This window comes from Camelus dromedarius, chromosome 1, assembly GCF_036321535.1.
Source record: "Camelus dromedarius isolate mCamDro1 chromosome 1, mCamDro1.pat, whole genome shotgun sequence".
NCBI lineage: Eukaryota > Metazoa > Chordata > Mammalia > Artiodactyla > Camelidae > Camelus > Camelus dromedarius.
The window spans coordinates 118,423,279-118,444,398 of record NC_087436.1 but is presented as its reverse complement, the minus strand read 5'-3'; the positions used below and the strand labels follow the sequence as shown (position 1 = coordinate 118,444,398).

Here is a 21,120-nt window from a genome sequence, read left to right as displayed (position 1 = left end):
GGATGCTCATTTGGGGACTGGGTGATGGTTTGAAAAATTGTAGCACTGTCAATTACTTTTAATCTTTCCATCTTGACTTATGTCAGGTGTAGAAGCTCCCAGAAAGAACCTGTCATTCAGAGTGTCAGGAGCTTGGGACTCTGTGATAATCTCCCCACCAAAAATAGCACTTTTCTCTAGAAAATAATGGATCCCATTTGTAATTCTTCCATTAGGTTTAGCTGGGATTCTAAACATACCATTTGGTGATTTGATTGTCACCTCATTTCCGAGACCCATCAGAGCCGCTGCTCTGCCCTGTCTTGCTGATTTATTTTTGACAGAGCATTTCCTTGGTTTGCCAGGTTGTCTGTCTTTTACATCGTTTATTCATGGGCTGCCTCTTATGGACAGGATTTGAGGAAGGAGTATTTCCTTTGATTTCTGTCAGACTCCCTCCCTGTTGCCCTAATGGAAGCGGCTCAAGCCCCAGGCGTGGGGGGAGGAGGGAGGAGCAACAGGGCACTGGCTGGTCCCGGAAGCTTCTGGAGGCACGGGATGCCGCAGGGTCTTAGCTCCGGTCTTGCTCTGGCCCTCACGCCCGCCGAGTATGTCGCGCCGGCCATCTTATTTCATTCTCTCAGCAAGTTTCCCAAGGAAGCTGGTGTTCAGGAAGGTTCATTGGTTTTGCCTGAGGTCGTACAAGTGGTCGTGGACTTGGGTCCAGGCCTGAGCGCTTTCAAACAACTTTTTAAAGATTGAGCTTAGATTTTCCTAGAGAGGGAAAGAAAAATAAGAAAGGCCAGCCTGTGTTTACTTTCTCTGTGATTAAAGGTGGGCTCATTGCTGTCTTTTGATGCTACCAACATCGCCTTGTAAACGGCCTCAGAATTATGTTTTGTACAAGGTGGGTGTTCAAAGAGTATTTGTAACATTGAGGCTTTTGTTTGTTTATTTTGGGGGGAAGGTAATTAGATTTATTTATTTAATTATTTTTTTAAATGGCAGTGCTGGAAATCGAACCCAGGACCTTGTGCATGCTGAGCACGCACTCTACCACTTGAACTATACCTTCCCCCCGAACTGAGGCTTTTGCATTCTTGTCCGGGTACACCTAGGAGATAGTGTAGGCTTGCTTCCAGCCACCACAGTGCAGTGAGTCACATGAATTTTTTGGTTTCTCAGTGCATGTAAAAGTTATGTTCATATTATACTGTAGTCTGTTAATTGGACAGTGGCATTGTATCTAAGAAAACAACATTTATACCTTAAAAATAATTCACTGCTAAATATACTTTTTCTTTAAATTGAAGTGGAGTTGATTTACAATATTGTGTTAGTTTCTGGTATACATCATAGTGATTCAGTTGTATATATATATATATATATATGTTTTTTTTTTTTTCAGACTCTTTTCCCTAATGGTTTATTACAGGATATTGAGTATAGTTCCCTGTGCTCTACAGTAGGGCCTTGTTGTCTATCTATTTTATATACAGTAGTTTGTATCTGCTAATCCCAGTCTCCTAATTTATCCCTCCTGCCCTTTCCCCTTTGGTAACCATAAGTTTGTTTTCTGTGCCTGTGAGTCTGTTGCTGTTTCATAAATAAGGTTTTTTGTGGGCTTTTCTTAGATTCCACATATAAGTGATATCATATGATATTTGTATTTCTCTGACTTACTTTGCTTTGAATGATAATCTCTGGGTCCATCCATGTTGCTGCAAATGACATTATTTCATTCTTTTTTATGGCTGAGTAGTATTCCATTGTGTATCTATACAGACCATAATTTCTTTATTCAGCCATCCGTTGATGGACATTTAGGTGGCTTCCATGTCTTGGCTCTTGTAAATAATGCTGCTATGAAGATAAAAAATGCTTTTGATTTAAAGTGAGAAATGTGTAACTCTTCCTCTCACTTGAACATGTAAAGGCCACTTTGGGGTTATTAATTGGCCTCATTTCAGTGTTGTGTCTCAGGAAATAGAGAGGCTGGAGGAGAGGGAGCAGGTAGGACACACAGCATTTATCGGTTAAGTTTGCTGTCTTGTATGGGCACCGTTTGTGGCACCTGAAAACAGTTATAATAGTATCATCAGAGGTCACTGATGACAGAGCATCATAACAATTATAATAATAATGAAAAAATTTGACAGATTGTGAAAATTACCAAAGTGTGACGCAGAGGCAGGAAATGAGCAAATGCTGGTGGGAAAATGGCGCTGAGCGACTTGCCCGACGCAGGGCTGCCATAGACCTTCAGTTTGTTAAAAACACAGGCTCTGTGAAGCTTGGTCAAGCAAAGCAAAATAAAACGAGGTCTGTCTATATTGAGTAGTTTTTTTACAGACCCACCATATAATATATTTTTTCCAACTTCTGTTGGTTAATTTGATAACAAAGATTAGGAGAAGGTGCACTGTTACTCAAACTGGACCCCCTGGGATCCAGGTCTGTCCGACATCCATCCTGCAGGCTTCATATGTGTGTGTGGAATCAAGGAATGAATGAGGGAGATTCATCAGGACCTGCCGATGGTTTGGGAGTTGGGTATGAGGGAAAAAAGCCATTAAGGATGGTGCCTACATTTCAGCCTGAGCAACGGGGAGAATGTGGCGTGAATTCCCAAGATGATTGCGTTTTGAGGAACAGATTAGAAGTTAGTTTTGGGCCTGGTGACTAAAATATGCCTTTGAGACACCAGCATGGAGGGGTAAAGCAGGCAGGCAGATGTGCAGGTCTGTTATCAGGTGAAATCTGGGCTGGAGATGCTGAGCAAGGCAGGGGTTGGTGCGGGAGCCCAGCTCTTCTGACACCAAGGCTGGTGTCCCCGGTGCTTCCTCGTTGTCTGCAGACCATTTGATGGAGATTCTTCTTGGACTGAGCAACGGGAGGGAGAGGGGCCCCGTCCAAGTGGGGGCGGCCTTGCTGTGACTGGGGCAGCTCGCCCGCTTCCCTCAGAGTGAGTGGGGTGAGGGGGCGGCCGGCAGGGGCAGGGGCTCGGGAAATACTTGTGGCCTTGAATAGTTTCACCTGGGGACCTGGTGCTGCGTGTTGCGCTGGGGACTCGTGGGGCGGTGGCAGGTTTGGGAGGCCAGTAAATAACTCCCGGCTCTTTTCTCCCCCAATTCTGAGTGACTCTGAGGAGGCCCTTACCTCCCCCTCCCTCTCTTCCGTCTTCCCTTTCTCTTCTTTCATTGTTCCCTTTCTGTATTGACTACGCACCTGCTATGTGTCAAGGACCCTGCGACACCGTGGGGACACAAACGAGAGTCCCGCGTGCCCTTGTCCCTGGGCCTCCACGGGCCCTCACCACGTGGTTTTGCGACGCTCAGGTTGTGAGTCTGTTTCCACGTCAGACCGTGAGCCCTGGGGCAGGGGCGGGTCTGGCAGCACTAGGTGAGCGTCTGTGTCCGTCTTGCGAACGGACGAGCGGGTGAAACTAGAGCTGGGTGTTGGAGGGTCACAGGGACATTGTCGGGAAGTGGGTGGATGGGGGTGTTCTCGGCAGGGGAGCGATGTGTGTGGGTGTGGGTGTGAGAGGGAGTGTGATGGCCTCACCAGGCGTGGAGAGACTTCAGGAGGCTGGACACACAGGAAGGAGTTGGGGAAGAGGCTCATGGGCCCTCCCTTCCCTCCTGACCCCAGCCCCCCGCACGGCTAACTCATGTCTAGGCTGTTCCCAGATTTCTGGGAGGATCAAGTTCACCTCGAGCACCAAATGGCCAAGCATCGTGCTATACAGGCCACCTGAGCAGCCTCACCCCTGTGCGTCGCTGCTGGGTTCCACCAGTGCCTGTCAAGCTGGTGCAGGGTTTTTATGATGGACACAAGGAGACAGCTGCCAAGCAGTGCAGAGTGGCGATAACGCCAGTCTGGTTTCCATGGCAGCCCGCACTCATCTTCTCAGCAAGGTGAGGGTTTGTTGGAGAAGTTCTGTGTCCAACAAATGCCTTCTGTCAGCAAGTGTTTACCGAGCTCCCACTGAGTACTTGGCGCCGTGCTGGGTGAGATGCTGGAGAGGAAGCCAAGCAAAGCGAGGACCCAAGATGCCCACGGTCTGCTGGGAGGAACAGCTCTCACTCAGCGCAGTGAGATGGTGCAGGTGGGATGATCACGGAACAGCACCCCCACTGAGTGGTCCCACGCCCACCATAGCGCCCTCTGTGTTTGGGTGACTTGTAGTGGTCCATTTAACCTTCACAGGATGTGACGGCCATGCTCACTGACCCAGCGCCTCACCTTCCCCACACAACCTTCCAGACCACAAGGTTCAGGCATCCTCTTAGGAATTTCTTAGACATAAAAGGAATCATCTCAACAGTTGGATGTATCAGAGGGGTCTGTAAAGAGCTCCCATCTCCCCCCACCGAGTTCTGAGCCAGCTGGCAAATCAGACATACATCAGGCATCTTCTCCAGACCAGCCTGAAAAGTCACCCATCACGTTTGTTACTTAGAGAAGCCAGGCTGGAGGGTGTGGCCTTATCTGGAGGCATAACCAGCCCCAGAGTTGGACACGGCGGGCCTCTTCCTGACACTGACTACAGGGAATCCCTGCTCCAGGTCTGAGGTCCCTCCCCCAGTCCTCCATCACTCCCACTCCCGGAGCCTCCACTCAGGAAGGGCCATCAACAGAGGGAAGACGCATGTGGTCCCTCCCCAGCCCTGGCCACTGAGATCAGTCAGCGTCAGTGATGGACACCAGTCACAAACAGGAAGTAATATGTGCGTGCTGGCAGGTGAGCTGGGCCAGCTGCTCTGGGGGTGATGGTGCTTCTCGCAGACTTTTTTGGCCCTGTCTTGGGGTACCGTCTTGACGTCACTGTACACATTGGTCTGGCACCAGCCACAGAGAGCAGCCAGAAGAGGGTTGTCAGAAGCAGCCCAGAGACTCATTCTGTCCCAGACTCTCAGAATGCCCATGTTTGCTGTTTTTTTTTTCTGTTTCTTGACTCAATTTTCTGAATAGTAAATAGTCTACATGGCAAAGAATTAGAATGACATAAAAGTGGCATAAAAGGCCATACCGTGGAAATCACGTTGTCTTCTCATCGCCTGGGGTTGTCATCCCCGAAGGCAAAGGCAGTCCATCACCCATGTCGTGTATCCTTTGGAGATCATCTCTGCCCATAAGCAAGTTTACACGTAGGCTCCTTTATTAGAATGCAACATGACGGCTACTTCACTCACTGTTTGCTCCCTTCCCTCCCACTGTGCTACCGTCCTGGAGATGGTTGAACATCTTTACCTACAGGACTACCTTGCTCTTTTAAGTGGCTGCCTAACATTCCAGTAACACTGATGATAACTGCAGTTTTTGAGAGCTTAATGTAAGTGAGACACTGCTCTGATTGTTTTATCTACATTAACATATTTGCTCCTCAAAGCAGCCTCTGAGTTAAGTGCTATTTATATGCAAGGAAACTAAAGCAGAGAACTTGTCACTTGCCCGGGGGTCACAAGGCAAGCGGTGGGGGGCCGACAGGATGTGAGTTCAGGGCCCAGAGCCTCCACCACCGTGCTGCACAGCCCCTCACTGGAGGGGATGGGTCGTGTCCAGCCCTTTGTCCCCTCGGACGATGGTGCTGCAGGGCTTATCTGGGCCCATTATGCTCATGTGGGAGGTCATCCGTAGCATGAATTCTTCCAAGTCGCATTGCTGCATTAATGTGTATTTTAAAAAATTTTTGCCCGCTGCAGAGGCCGGACACCCCCAGTGCACGGGAGCCTCTCTTGCCCACGCCCTGGTCGTGCGGACTGCTGATCTTTCTGCCTGCGTCAGTCTGATGGGAAACCGCGGCCCCTCCCTGGAGCTTTCTTTCTGCCCTTTTCTTCTAATGTGTGTCTGACAGCTTCTCCTGTGTTGAAGAGGCAACTGTGGTTCCTTGTCTGGTTGGCAGAGGAGGTGGCCGGGCTGAGCGCTGGACCGCTTGTGTTGCAACGCTCTCCCCCAGGGCTTGGCTCTGTTGCTTCATCATCTGGTGACCTTGACCGCCCCCGCCCCTCCCCGTGCCTCGGTGTCCTCATCTGAACGTGGAGATGACGCCGGTGCCCAGCCCCCGGGAGGCGAGATTTCACGAGCTCACACGCCCGGGCCTGAGAACAGGGGTGCTGGCTCATCGTGAGTGTTTCACCCACTTCCGGTCACTTTAGCTCTTGACTCTCTTCTGCCCTTTGAGCCCCATGGTTTCTTTCCGTGGCTCAGCTTCCTGGATTTTGCAGAAATGGACAGCAGTTCCTCGGTGACTCCCGACTCCTTATTCCTTGCTTGGCCCATGCATGCCCTGCAGGTGTTCAGTCCACAGTAGGTGACGAGGGGCTGGAAAGGCGACTGGGAGCCCAGCAGGCCGGGTCCTGCCCCTGGGGTTTATATCCTAGTAAGGGAGAGGGGCGTTCATCAGAGAATCCCATGGAAAAATATGTGATTACATACCGGGCTGAGCACCCTGAAGCTGCGTCTCCTTGCCCTGAGCACAGTTTCTGCCCTGTAATCAGCGCCCGTCCCAGGAAGTGGAGAAGTGATCCCCAGTGCTCAGTCGGCGTCAGAGACCAGCACCGTGGATCAGCACCGTGACTGTGTCCAGTGCACATAAGGCAAAGAGGACAGAAGTCAAAAGTCTTCAACTCTCTGCAGGTGTGATGATAAAAAGCCCAGAAGTTCATTCACCCCCTGAAACGGTGATGGCTGCTCTCGTGAGGAGCTGGACTTCCCTTGGGGCTCCCAGGATGATGGACCTGGGAGGTGGTCATCCTGAAATGTTGGGTTGTGGTGAAGGTTAAACAGGAAACGAAGGGCACATTTTATTTGTACGCATCAGTGAGTGGAGGAGAGACCTTTTTTGGTTATGTAATAGTACACCCTTGTAAACCGGGGGGAAGAACAGACATGGGATGAAAACCATTTTCACAAATTGCTTATCATCTGTTAGCTAACTCCAAGTATAGTGTGATTCCTGCTTTCCTGGGAGAACCGAATCTTAGACTCTTAATGCTACAAAGGCTCTTAGAGGTCATCTGGTCTAAATTCAGGGCCAGAGAATTATTCTCTCTAACACACACAATAAGTGGTCAACCCATTTCTACTCGGATATCTCATTGACAGTGAGGGATTTCCATTCTTGGGAGATTGCTGTTATGGCTTGAGTTTTGTACCCCTCCTAAAGATATGCTGAAGTCCTGTCCTGAGTACCAGGGAATGTGACTTTACTGGGAAATAGAATCTTGGCAGATGTAATTAAGTTAAGATGAAGTCATTCAGATGGGCCTTCACCCAGCATGACTGATGTCCTTGTAAGAAGAGGGCAATTTGGACACAGACAGACATCACATGAAGACAGAGGCACAGGCTGAAGTGATGCATCTACAAGCCAAGGGAGGCCAAGGGTTGCCGGCAGCACCAGAAGCCAAGAGAGGTATGGAGTGGATTCTCCCTCCTGGTCCTCAGAAGGAACCAACCCTGTGGACACCTTGATTTTAGACTTCTGGCCTCCAGAACTGGGAGAGAAGAAATTTCTGTTGTTTTAAGCCACTCAGGTGGTGGTACTTTGTCAAGGCAGGCCTCAGAATTCCTTCTGAGGAGTTCCCATTCCTTCTGAAGCTAAGTGAGTAGTCCTGGGAAGATGCATTTTAATATGACTTGGAGTCATTCTGGTCATTCTGATGCCTAATAGTTTGAGAACTTCTGCTGGAGACCAGTGTGCCCAAATCGTGCGTCCTCTAGTTGGTTCTGGGCTGACTCACAAAGTCACAAAGGTTGTGTGAAACTGCAAACCCTCCAGCCTTCTGTCTCTGGACCGTTCGTCTGCAGCTCTAAGCCTTCACCAGCGGAAGGATGCTCTTGAGAGCCTTAATCCCCCGGCACTGCTTCCTGCCTCTTGCGTGGCCCAAAACCTTGATCCAGAGCCCTGGCCTCCAGAGCTGCGACACTACATTTCTGTGGTCCTGAGCCATCCGGTTTGTGACACTTTGTTACATTAGCTCCAGGAAACCAGTACCTCGTCCATCTCCATGTGGGCAGCTTGTTGTCCTTGAAAGGTCCTCCTCATCTTTAACCAGGAATCCTCATTCATAGTCCCCCGTGTGCAGGCAAATGGCCAGGTGAATTGTGGGCGGCATCCTGACACTTCCTCTCCTCAGGGTCTCTCATCTCTCTGTCCTGGGGTTCCCATTTTCTGTCTCACCAGCACCACACAAGTCCAGCCATCACCATGTCTCCACTGGGCACCTGTGCTCACCTCACGTCCATCCCTGACCCTCGGTCCTCTCTCCACACACCAGCCAGAGGGCTTCTTAGGGACCCTGACTGGAACACTTGTTGCTGAAGCCCTTTGCCAGCTTCCTGCTGCTCATGGTAAACCCTGTCATCTGCCCCAGATTGGAGACAGTTCGTGCATGGGCTCACAATTGTCAGACATCTGTAAGATCGTCACGAAGAAGGTGGTGGAACTTGGGACAATGATGGGAATTTTAGGAAGGTGGCTTTTAGCTGATTATGAAGAAGGCTTTTCAGACAGTCAGACTGTCAGAGCTCACCTGCTTCCCCCTCAGTGGAGACCCTGCCAGAGAATCAGGTAGCCCCCCATCACCGTGGGTGTGCAGAGTTGAGGCTGGACGCCCCCCTCTCCGGGCAGGAAAGATATTGAGGAAACCTGAGCACTGGGTGGAAAGATGACTTAGCTGCCATCCAAGGTTTATCTCATTTCTGAAGTCATCTTTAAATATTCCATCTTATAGTTTCTTTCCTATTACCTTCATCTAATCTCCAGACGGAGCAAAATCTATCTTTTCAAGTAAGAGTTTTAAATGTAATCCATCTCTAATCCATCTCTTTATCTAGCCATTCATCTATCCACGTGTTAATGTTTCCTTTGCATTTTCTTTTCTTTGCTGCAAAGAATAACACCAAGGATGACCATGATGGCCACAACCACGACAACAGCAGTGTGGAGTGTAATATTTTTGGGGCATCTCTTCTGTGTGTGTTAGTGTGAGACAGTGGGACAGAGTGTAGAGCAATGGCCCTGAAGCCACATGTCATGGCTTCAAATCCCACTTCTGCCACCTAATAGCTACGTGACTTTCAACAAGGTACTTTCATTTTTCTGGGTCTCGGTTTCTTCACCTACCTTATGAAATCATCATGGTAATTACATGGCTTGATGTATATAAAGCTATTAAAACAAAGGCTGTGCATAAAAGTCACTGCTGTGAATCCTCTCAGTGACCTTCATTTGACATGAGTGATAATATTCTCATTAACCAATTGGGAAACTAGGCTCAGAGACATCAAAAAACTCGCCTGAGTCACCCAAGGCTTGGCTGGGGGAAGCTGAGATTGGACGTTCAGTTGGTGTGGCTCCAGGCTCATCGCGCCTTCAGATGTCACGAAACACTGTCTTCTTGGGAAATGGCTGTTAGCGTGTGCTTAAAAGGGAATTGGGAAGAAAGTTCAGGGAGGATCTGAAGTGGGGAGAGGAACTCTCCCTTCTCTTTTTGGTCTATTCCGGAGCTGACTGTCCCATTGGGGTCTGAGTGGGGTGGGGAGTGGGCAGTGATACGGAAAGGCCAGGGCAGGAGGGGTTAACGAGCCTCCGTCAGCATCTGTGCTCAGGAGCAGCTGAAGCCTGGAGAGAGAGGGCCCCGTCTGACTCCTAAGCAAAGAGACTTTTAAGAGGAAAAATGTCAGACAAAGATGCAGACTGCTGACCTTGTATCTGACAGTCTATTTGAGTTTATGCCAGAAAACTCAAGGCCGATCATAATTTCACCTGGATGTTTCATATGTATGTGTATATATATTTAACTCTGATTTAACTTGATTTTGACAGTGGAGATACTAAGGAGGTATGTTCCTCTAGATTCCCATGGTCGAGGCCCTCAAATTGACCGGCTATAAATGCGATCTATAGCCCCGCATGGAACCTTGCTGCAGTAAGAGTCCGTGGAAATGGGCTCCCATGAGGAAGAGTTTCGGTGTCACTAATGTTCGCTTGGCTTGTGTGGGTCTGTTACGCTTACAGCAGCTGACTTGAAGATGTCGGGTTATAATGTAAAGTGTCCGTGGCCACCGCGTTTCCCTTCGGATTAATTACCCTCCATGTTAGCGCGTCCTCCTTCACATTCAGGGGAACACTTACTGCCTTGTGTATCCAGTCCTCTCCTAATTTCATTCTGACACCTTGCTTGCCATGTGGTGAGAACATGATTAATTTTTATATGAAATGAATAAAGGAAAAGACATGTCTTTCTCTCACTCTCTCTTTTTTTTTTCGCTCTCTTTTTTATCATCGGTTGCTAATCAAATTATTAATCCATTCTTGGATAATTTAAACTGTGCAGTTTCTTTTAGAAAGATGTTGTGCTGGGCAGGCCTACTAATAAATGTTCATGGCTCACGTCTGTGAAGTGCTTCCTCTGGGCCAGCCTTGCTCTGACTCCTGTGTGAAGTCACACAATGGCAAGAGGGCTGTGGCTTGTACAGGAGGTATCTGCAGCCAAACCGGCCTAAGCAGATACAGTCCTCTCTAAAGTGCAGCGACGATATTTGGGGGGAGGGCACAGCTCAGCGGTAGAGCACGTGCTTAGCAGGCACGAGGGCCTGAGTTCAGTCCCCAGCCCCTCCATTTAAAAAATTAAGTAAATAAATAAAGTGCAGTGAGAAGATGACATTCCTGTGACCGGAAAAAAAGTGAAATGTTCCCTAGGAAAGCAGTGTTTGAATCTTGCAAACGTGTTGAAATAGTGAAGAAGCTGAAGAATCCGAGTGCAGCTCAGAATGTCTCTGTCTCATAGAGGCTTTAGGGACTGTTTGGAGGGCTGGGAGGTGGGAAAATATATGTATTTCATTGTTGTCTAAATAATTAAAAATGCCATAGGGGCAATGAGAATTTCACCAGTGGATGCAATCCTGTATGCAGACTCTGCCTTCTTAATGTGCATTTTGTTCTTCTGTGGCCATTTGGGAAATTAACAGATGATGGCTTCATTAACTGCATGGTATTTTAATTGGTTTAAAGGGACATTTTCCTTGCTTTTGTGGCTTTGGAACACCCTTACAGTTTTTATTGGTTGCCGCTTCTGGCAGTTTTATCCATGACAATTAACATTAATACTATTAAAACAGAAAGTACGTAGGAGCTTGTGTTCCCAGGCACTGCAGCCAGTTTGAGGGGAGAGAGAATAGGAAAGATAAGGAAACACTGTGATCTAGAACCAGCAAAAGCCAGGTTCCACGCCGTGCCTTTTCTGCTTCTTCTCCCTTCTAACCCTGAATGACTGCCTGAGAGGATGGCCTGCTTCTATGTGGTGGCAGGGTGGGTGGGGTGGGGGGACGACCAAATCCTTTCCTGACGGCCCTTAAGCTGGGAAATGGTTTGACAGCCCAGAACTTACAGAAACTTCCTCCTGTTCATTTCAATCCTCATGTACCCAGTGAAACACTTGCAGTTTACCCAACAGTCAGCCACATGTTTTCTTATGCAAGTTAATGAATGAATGAAGACTAGAGTGGCCAGGAAGGGTGTATGAGTTTTGTATTCAGCTGTGACAAATGACCACAAACTTGGTGGCTTAAAACAACACAAATTGTATTACCTTACCATTCCAGAGGTCAGAGGCCAATGAAAAGTCAAGATGTCAGCTATGGGGAGAACCCATTTCCTGGCTTTTCCAGACCCCTGAGGCTGCCCACATTCCCTGGCTCATGGTCCCTTACTCCATCTTCAAAGCTGACGATCCATCACTCCTGTCCCGCCTCCTTTGTTGCATCTCCCTCGGATTCTCACTCCTCTCCTGCCTCCCTCTTGCACTTTAAAGACCTTGTTATTAATCGCTGCTGTAGGGCGGGCTGCTTAGCTGCCTGAACTCCATCTGCAGCCTTGTTCCTCCTTGGCCACGTACCCTAACAGAGTCACGGTTTCTGTGGATTCTGATGTGAATTATTCTGCCTACCACTAAAAGCTTCATTAAAGGTGTGGAATCTGTTTTGTCTGTCTCAGTAGAGAAGTCCTTTTTTCTGAGCCTGTGGACCATAGTTTGGTTGGGTCCTTGGGTACTGAACCAGGCACATGCCACCTTGAGGCATCTCTTGTGCGTCTTTCTTGCTTTGTAACCTGCAGAAAGCTCTCTGCACCTGCCATGTTCAGTAAGAACTTGTTGAGGAAATGAAAGAATGAAATGGATGAGCTGTTTAAAACTAGACTAATTTGGTTGTATCTAAGGCCACAGGGGCCGTGTTGAGCTCAGATGGTAAAATTTGGGCATTAAAAAGAATAATGGCTGCAACTGATTGAAACCCAACAACTATATTAAAAAGCCGCAACTTGAGAGAGATTCTCTGCAGAGGCAGGGGGGCTTCCTAGGCTCAGTGCAACATTTGGACTCTTAACAGTCCCACAGGCCACACTGGACCCCATCTGTGCGAAAGGGTTGAGGGTGGGAACGCAGTGCGCTTTTTAGACTTTCTTCTGTGGTTGCCCTTGCCTCAGGTCACACCCGACCTACAGCTGTCCAGGAGGTGTCTTACCCCCAGGTCACACAGCTCTGGTGCAAGGAGATGCAGTCCACATCAGGCCGGTGCGGGAGCCTTCCTGGCTTAGAATCTTCCTACCCGGCAGGGGCTGACGTCACAGGCACAGCCTCCAGCATCGCCCGAAGGGACATGCGCAGGTTCAGAACCACTGCACTCAGGGAAGTTTGAAGTACCTTCCTTGTGAGGGATTTATGGTTCCTTTACAGGCCCTCCCATCCAGATGTAATTTACCATCCAGGCGTCATTTTTACCATAAGCTGTGTTGCCTAGTAACACACTTGATGTTCTTGCCCTTCGAAGATTTTCCAGTAAAAGTTAACCAAAGCTCAGATTCTCAGGGAGTCAGGAAAAGTTTTATGAACCTTCTGTTTGCATACCAAAACACAACAAGCAAATAGGCCAGTAAACAAACAGACCCAAAGTCATTTGTTACCGTTGGAGGTTGCGATGACACCAACTCTTTAATTAGCAAAGAATCAAACTTCTCTTATCTCTGAGCTTTATGTTAGAGTAACTGCATTGTTAAAGAGAGAAAGTTCTTTTTGAAGAATTCCAGCTTCAAAAAATGCAGATGAAATGAGAGAAAGTGTGATTTTTCAAACCCTAATGATATTGTGGATCTAGGTAACAATTACAGTGTATACTAAAACCCTTAGGTGAAGGTTGGTAGGAGATTTTATAGTGTAGAGATGATGATGGCACTGTTGAACTTATGATCCATCTTGTATTTACCCAGAGTACAATCCCCCAGGAAGCACATGGTACCACTTATGGTGCATTTCCAAAACAAATCGAATCTAACTCTAGTCAAGACCTTAGATCTAACTAGTAGTTTATGGGAAATATAGAAGATGGAGGAACAGTGAGGTCCCTTGGAAGCAATCAGCCAAATCCAGAACGCGGGACATTCTGCAGGATGAACTGGCCTTGTTTTCCCAACAGGTCAATGGCATGGAAGGAAAAATGGAAGGGTAGAATGATCTAGAAGAAAGTGAACTTAATCAACATTGTGGGATTTTATTTGCTTCTCGAATTAAGCTTTCAATTGTAAAAATCATTTTGGGACTCTTGAGGTAGTTTGGATGACTGAGATTAATTTTTGGAATTATTGTTAACATTTTAAATATGATAGGATAAAATGATGTATCATGTGATAATGACATCAAGGTTGGGTAAAACTGATATACATATAGACATATGTAGATATACATGTGCACTTGTGCGTATGTATGCGTGGACTTGTGTGTGTGTATATATGTGTGTGTGTACACACATCTCCTTAACAGTTAGTGATGCATACTGAGGAAATTAAAGGTAAAATGAAAAACCTGGGATTTGCAGTAAAATGCTCAAACTTTGAAGGGAGTAGCTGTAACGAGACTGGTAAATATTGACAGTTTTCGAAGCTGAGTAATGATTACATTGGGAGTCCTACTAGTCTGTCTACTTTTAAATGCTTGCAAATGTCCGTGATAAAAGTATCTCAGGACCCTTATATTTTTAAATGTCAGATGCCATTTTCTCCTCTGAAATTATCAAAGATGTTTAAACACTGTGAAGGGAGGGGTGAACTAAGGACCCGACTGCATTGCTGGGGAACTTTTCTGGAAAGCAGTTTGGCAGGATGTTCTCAGAGGCTTAAAAATGTCGCTTACATTTGAGCCAGGAAATCACTGTGGATATCAGAAACTCTTTACAAAGATATTTACTTCAAGATATGTTAGATTTGGGGTTTTTCAAGTAAGCCGGACGTGCACCACTGGCATTATGGTGAGCTGAACCATGGCTCTCTGCGTGATAAAGGAAACTTTTGCAGTTTTTTTTTTTAATTTTTAAAAGATTTTAATAGTTTATTAAACTTTTTTTTTCATTTTTCTTTTGGACTTTTTTTTAGGGGGGTAATTAGGTTTATTTATTTATTTTTTTAAGAGAGGTACTGGGGACTGAGCTCAGGACCTCATACATGCTAAGCATGTGCTCTACCACCGAGCTCTACCCTCCCCTCCTTTTACAGTTTATAAATCCCCTGGAAGACGCCTGTTACAATGTGAACCAAAAAAAAGGACAAAATTGTACGTGCATCTGTGTAAACAATGTATATCTATGGAAAAAATATGTGTAGAGAACGAGACTGGAAGAAAGACAACGAAGTGCCTTCATTGGCTCTGACTGAGTGGTAGACCTGTAGTGAAAGAACTCTTTTTCTGTGTTTCTTTATTTTCCAGAGTTTCTGTCATGAATGTAAATTAATTTTGTCCTATACGTCTTTTAATAGTTTTGTAGAGGTATAACTAACGTACCATGGAAATCACCCACATTAAGCGTACAGCCTGATGTCCGTGTGTACGTGTAAGTACATACAGTTGTGCAACCCCCACCACAATCAAGTGTTAGAATCTGTGACCCTGTGACATGTCTCACACAGATTTCTTGAGTAGAATTCACTTTTAGAGCAGTTTTAGATCTACAGAAATATTGAGAAGGTAGTACTGGGAGTTCCCACATACCCTGTACCCAGTTCCGCCTACCATTAATATCTTCCATTACCAAGTACATTCATTACAACTAATGAACCAACAATGATGCATTATTATTAACTAAAGCCCATACTCTATTCATATTTCCCTTGTTTTTACCAGATGTCCTTTTTCTGTTCCAGGATCTCACCCAGGATGCTACACTGCATTTAGTTGGCAGATCTGTAACTTAATTTTTAATTGGAAAAAAAGTAAAATAAACTTCATTTTCAAGTCCTCCAAAAATAGTATTCTATCCATCTTTCTCCTCATTTTCTTCTTCTTGTTGACTTGTTGCTGGTCGACAAAGACCATGTCTTATATTAATTATATTCCTTGTGGTTTCTTTCATGGTACCCTGCAAATTGACTACGATTCTGCTAATTTTGTCACTATCCTTCAGTGAGTGGTTGGAGCAGAAGAGAGAGAGAAAAGGAAGAAAAAGAGGAGAAAGGAACAAAGAAAGACCTTACCTACAAGTAACTTAACACCTCAGAGCGCTAAGGGAACTTTGGTTTCTGCTGTGATTTGATGTAATGGAATTCTCTTGATCTTTGTGCTTCCCAGGTTGGAAATTGCAACCCTGAATCGAGCTGATGCAGATCTAGAAGCTTATCGAACCCAAATCAGCAAAGATATCATTGCCCTTCTACTGAAAAATCTGACCAGCCGTGGTCACCTCTCCCCTCAAGTGGAGAGGAGGATGGGTGCTGTTTTCAAAAAGCAGTTCCTGTTGCTGGAGAAAGAAATCCAGGAGGAGTATGATCGGAAGATGGTGGCCTTGACAGCTGAGTGTGATCTGGAAATGAGAAAGAAGACAGAAAGCCAGTACCAGAGGGAGATGGCGGCAATGGAGGAAGCAGAAGAGGTGCTGAAACGTGTTAGTGAGAGGGTAAGGCAGCTTTGGAAGGAAGGTCTTCACTTGCTTCTCTTTCCTCTTGGGGATTCATCGTTTATCCATCCATCCATCCATCCACCCATCTGCCCACCCATTCCTCCATCCACTCATCTGTCCATCCACCACCCTTATCTACCACCCTTACATCTGTCTGTTCATCTATTCATCCATCCATCCATTTATTCACCCACCACCTATCCACGCATCCATCCATCCAACCAACCTTCAACCTATCCAGCCATCCACCTACCACCCTTCTATCCACCTGTCTATCTACACATTCATCCATCCATCAACCTACTACTCTTCCAGGTACCTGTCCATCTACACATCCATCTATCCATCCAGAATTTATTTAGGAAGCATTTACTGATCACTTACTGTCTAGGCAGTGAAAGTACAGAGAAAAATGAGACATGGTTCTTGCATTCAAGAAGTTCATAGTCTAGTGAAGGATCCTCACATATAACAAATGTGGTGTCATTCAACCACGTTATAATAGAGGTATGTTCACAGTGCGGTGGGAGGTCACAGGGAGCATCGAAAGGCTTCCTTCATGGAGGAACACATCCGTGAGAGCATGTCGTGATGTCAGCGTGCGTGTGTCATGTGATGTCAGCGTGCGTGTGTCATGTGATGTCAGCGTCCATGTGTGTCCATCTGGACTGAACTGAGCTAGGTCACAGTCTCTCCAGCACGGGCTCTGGACTCACATCTAGTACATTCCAGCTCTGCTCCTCAAGGCCTCAAATAGCCTCTGAAGTCTGTGAGTCAAGGCTGAGGGCGTCCTCCTCTCGGGTGGCTTGGAGGAGTGATGCAGGAGCCCCAGGGCCTGGGCTGCAGAAAGTTCTCGTGCACGGTGCCGGTTCTGGGGGTTCTGACCCCTCAGCCTTCCCAGGGCTGGCCTCTTGATCAGAGATCAACTTCCCTTTTTCTAAGAGAGTGTCAGTTGTTGTCTTGAATCGTGCCAGTTTTTTTGCCAAGTGCACCAAATCCACCCTGATTTCCACCTTCCTCCATGAAAGGGATGGCTTGTTCAATCTGTGTGCCCACATATCTTGTTCTGAAAACCTGTCATCCTAGGGAGGTTTAACACCTGCTTAGGAACAAGCTTCTGAACTCCTAACTTCCATCCCCAGACTGGATTCCCCTGGAAGTGAGTGGAGAGCTCCCGGAGTGACAGCTCCTGGCTCTAAGGTGGTCGCCTTTGGCCAGACCGTGGGCTGGGTGGTAAAGCAGAGAGGTGGGACCCACACTGTCTCACCCCCGTCTGCTCCCTTGCACCTGGGCACCCCCTACCTAAACACACATCTCATTTTGGGATGTGACTTTTTCTGTTTGGCTCCTGTATCAACTTCCTGCAGCTGCTGTGACAAACGACCACAGACTGGGTGGCTTCAAACAACAGTTTCTTCTCACCCAGTTCTGGAGGCCAGGAATCCAAAATCAAGCTGTCAGCCTGGCATGCCCCCTCTGAGGCCTCTCGGGGAGAACCCTTCCTTGCCTCTTCCAGATTCTGGGGGCTCCAGCCATTCCTCAGCTTGTGCCTTCATCACTCTGGTCTTGGCCCTGGTCTTCACGTGGCCCCACGACCCTCTCACCTCCTCTTCTGTTTCTATAAGGACATGTGTCTTTTGATTAGGACTCACCCAAATAACCCAGGATGATCTCATGAGACCCTTCATTACATCTGCAAAACCCTTCTCCTAAATAAAGTCACAGTCACAGGTTCTGGGGTTGGGATGTTGGCTGTGTCTTTTGCGGGGAACGAGCCAGCCCACCGCCCTGCCCCTGGCTGACCCCGCCCTCTGATCTCCATCCATGACTAGACTGGTCACACCATGTCTCCTTGAGCCGGGCACTTAAGAAGAATGTATGGCACACACTGTTGAGCGATTCAGCCCTCAAACAACCTCACTCTGTCTCTCTTTCCCCCTTTGATTCCCTAAATTTGTTACGTTTTCTCTCTGGTAAAAATAATACAAGTTCAATGAGGGAGACTTGGGAAGCACTCCAAAGCGGAGTTCATCAAACTAGGATCCATGAGCCCAGTCCGGCCCGGCCTGTTTTTGTCTGGCCCTTGAGTTGGGAACAAGTTTTACATCTTTAAAGGAATGTAAAAAATAAAACAAACAAAAAAGAATATGTGACAGAGATCTGATGTGTCCTGTAAAGGCTAAAAAATACTTACCTGGCCCTTTACTGAAAAGTTTGCTGACTCTTGCTCCAAAGCATGAAAAGAAAAACCCAGGGAAAAAATGGAAACCCAGCCCCTCAGTACTCAGCGGCAGACAAATATTCGTTTGTCCTGTTTATTGAGTTCCTACCGTGTGTCTGAGCCAGCCATGCTAAGGTGCCCCCAGCTCATGTCCTTGGATTCGCATGTATTTGTGTATGTAAAGCATAAACCTTTTGCTTTATACATACATATTTTTTCGACAGAGTAAGGTTTATGCAGTTTATAAAACTATGTCATGGTTGTTTGCACTTACCCTCACAATATAAGCACTTTCTGATTTCATTAAACGCCCTCACACTTACTTAGCGTTCACTGTGGGTGGGGCATTGCTCTAAGCATGTCACCAGGACCTTCTCTTCAAATATTTACACCAACTCAGTGAAGCGGGAACTGATAGGACCCCAAGTTTACAGGTGAGGAAGCAGATGTGGAGAAGGTCACCTGCCTGAGGACACGTAGGCGGACCACGACCCACACCCAAACAGCCCACTCTAACCACTGAGCATCACAGCCACCCCCACACAACGGTGCATCAGAATCCTGGTGGGCTCCACCTGGGCAGAGCCTTGGTTACCAAGACTTCCTGGGGCAGTGCAGTGTTTTAAGTTTTTGCTCATTATTTACACTGGTTGTTGGGGGCGTGGAAAAGGGCTGACAGCACAGAGTGTCTGCGCCCGCTCTGTGCGTGGGAGGGCACCACCGTCCTGGAACTGACAGGCCACCCTGTTCAAAGACAAGTCTGCTTATTTGAGCCAATGTGCTTCCAAAAATAGCATCTGAACTGCAGAAGTGAACTGAGCTCTTTCCTTTCCAGGCTGTGCACACCATTCCATCTGACATAACTTTCGATCACTCTGTGCTTATCCACACATTTATGTCAGTCATCTTTAAATAAAATGCATGGAAGGGTTTTGGCCATAGTATCCCACTGAGAATTCGTTTTTTTAAAAAAAACTAAATGAACAGTATCAGTTTTTAAAGTAAAGTTTAGGGATTCCAGTAACTATTATAGAGGTGAAATGTGTTCCCATGTAAACACCTATATAATCCCGTACAGTTTTCAAGATGTTTCTCCATTAAGAGGCCCTTGGGAGGTCGTGATGACTGTAGACTAATGGCAGGTGGCTTGGGTTTGGATCCTCACTCTGTTCTTCCAGAAAGTGCATTGCTCAGTCTCTTTGGGTCTCGGTTTCCCCATCCTTAAATTGGGGCTAATAATGATGTCTGTCTTAAAGGGCTGTTAATACTTGTCTAGTCCTTAGACCAGCGCTCGGTGGTGTCGGTCCTGTTCTGTCCAGCTTTTACTATGCTTCATCATTTACTGTAATCTTTAAAGAAACCCGTGACATAAAACAGTCAGAATATGAATCCTTTCTACTTTCATTACTGAGTCCAGATTCGTTCTGCTCACTGTACCACAGGTCAGTAAATTGGGAGACAAGGCGTTGGGGCAAGGAATAATGACTTTATTCTGAAAAACAGCAGACTGAGAAGGTGGCAGACTAATGTCTTAGAGAACCATCTTCCCCAGGTCAGAATTCAGGCTCCTTTTGTATTAAAGGGAGGAGGTGTGCTCTGTTGTTGCAAACTTCTTGGTCTTGGAATCCTTTGTTCTTGCAGCTGTCCGGGTAGGTCAGGTCATGGTGTCCCTGTAAACCTCCAACAAGACAAATGTCCTTTCTTGGGCAAATTTTTATCTCTATATGAATGGAAAAGTGTTACACCCTTAAAGGTCAGCTTGAGAAAGGGCTCTCCTGTGTCTTTCAGGCTGTAGGCAACGTTCTTTTTTACAAAAGGTGCAGAACCAGCGTGACCGAGCACAGGCAACAGAGCACAGGGTTAGAGCCAAAGGAGCAGAGCTAATACAGAGTCACATGTGCTCTTCCCTGTCACAGAGTTACTGACACTCTCCTGTAACAGGGGTCTTGAGTTCAGGGAGTGTGGATACAGTAGGACTCAGTGACAGTTTGTCTCTTCCCTCCTCCCCGCCCGCTGGACAGTATAAGGTGCAGGCACCCCAGTAGCCTTTCCTAACCCCTCTGCGCCTCCCTTTTTACACAAATGATCTCCGCTCGGGTCTGATTACTGGCGTTGTTCTCTCCGACCAAGTTAAGAAGGCAAGGTGGTGGAAGTAAGCGTGAGAGCCTGACAGCACAGCAGTCCACTGATGTTCCATTTTGAGAGGTATTTTCAGGCAGTTTGATTTGAAAATTTCCACCTCTGTGGATTTCCTTCTTTGAGATTGTTCTGAAAAATGTTAATAGGGAGGATGGGTTACAACAGCAGCTCCCAGAATTTAGCTGCTTCATCATGGCCTCCTTGGGACATTGTGTGTGTTTGTGCGCACATGTGTACTACACAGGTATGTGTTCCATGTGAGTGTGCACAGACGTGCTTGTGTGTGCGTGTGCACTGTGTGTATGTTGCTGGATGTGCATGTGTGCCTGTATCTGTGTGCACGTGTGTGCACTGTTTGTTGCTTTGTGCATTTCTATGCACTGCATGTGTGTGCATGTGTGCATGTGTGTGTGGTGGTGCAGGTATGTGTACATGTGCTTGCATGCTGCATGCACGTGCCTGTGTGTGCCTGGGCAGCGTGTCACCTCCCACGTGCCACCTCTGCTCCCGCAGTCCGCCGCCGAGTGCAGCGGCCTCCTGCGGAGCCTGCACGGGCTGGAGCAGGAGCACCTGAGGACGTCGCTGGCTCTGCAGCAGGAGGAGGACCTGGCCAAGGCGCACCGGCAGCTGGCCACTTTCCAGAGAAACGGGCTGCACAGCATCTTTTTCACCCAGATAAAAAGCGCTATTTTCAAAGGGGAACTGAAGCCGGAGGCCGCTAAACTGCTGCTGCAAGATTACTCCAAAGCACAGGTAATGCCTCAGATACGGCTCTGCCGGCGGAGTCGTCCTCCTGACCTGTGTCAGCGACCGCCTCCTCTCCCAGATCCGAGTCC

General features: G+C 47.2%; 1 protein-coding gene across 9 annotated transcripts in view; it reads left to right on the top strand.

Moving 5' to 3' along the window:
• EVC2 (EvC ciliary complex subunit 2) overlaps window positions 1-21,120 on the top strand; it is a 123,398-nt gene that overhangs the window by 48,327 nt on the left and 53,951 nt on the right. For 8 of the 9 annotated variants that reach the window (XM_064488136.1, XM_031437527.2, XM_031437566.2 and 5 more), the window contains exons 10-11: window positions 15,597-15,921; window positions 20,798-21,037. In XM_064488136.1, coding sequence (XP_064344206.1) covers window positions 15,597-15,921; window positions 20,798-21,037 — 565 coding nt within the window. The remainder of the gene's footprint in view (window positions 1-15,596; window positions 15,922-20,797; window positions 21,038-21,120) is intronic. The other variant, XM_031437581.2, reaches the window with a different exon arrangement.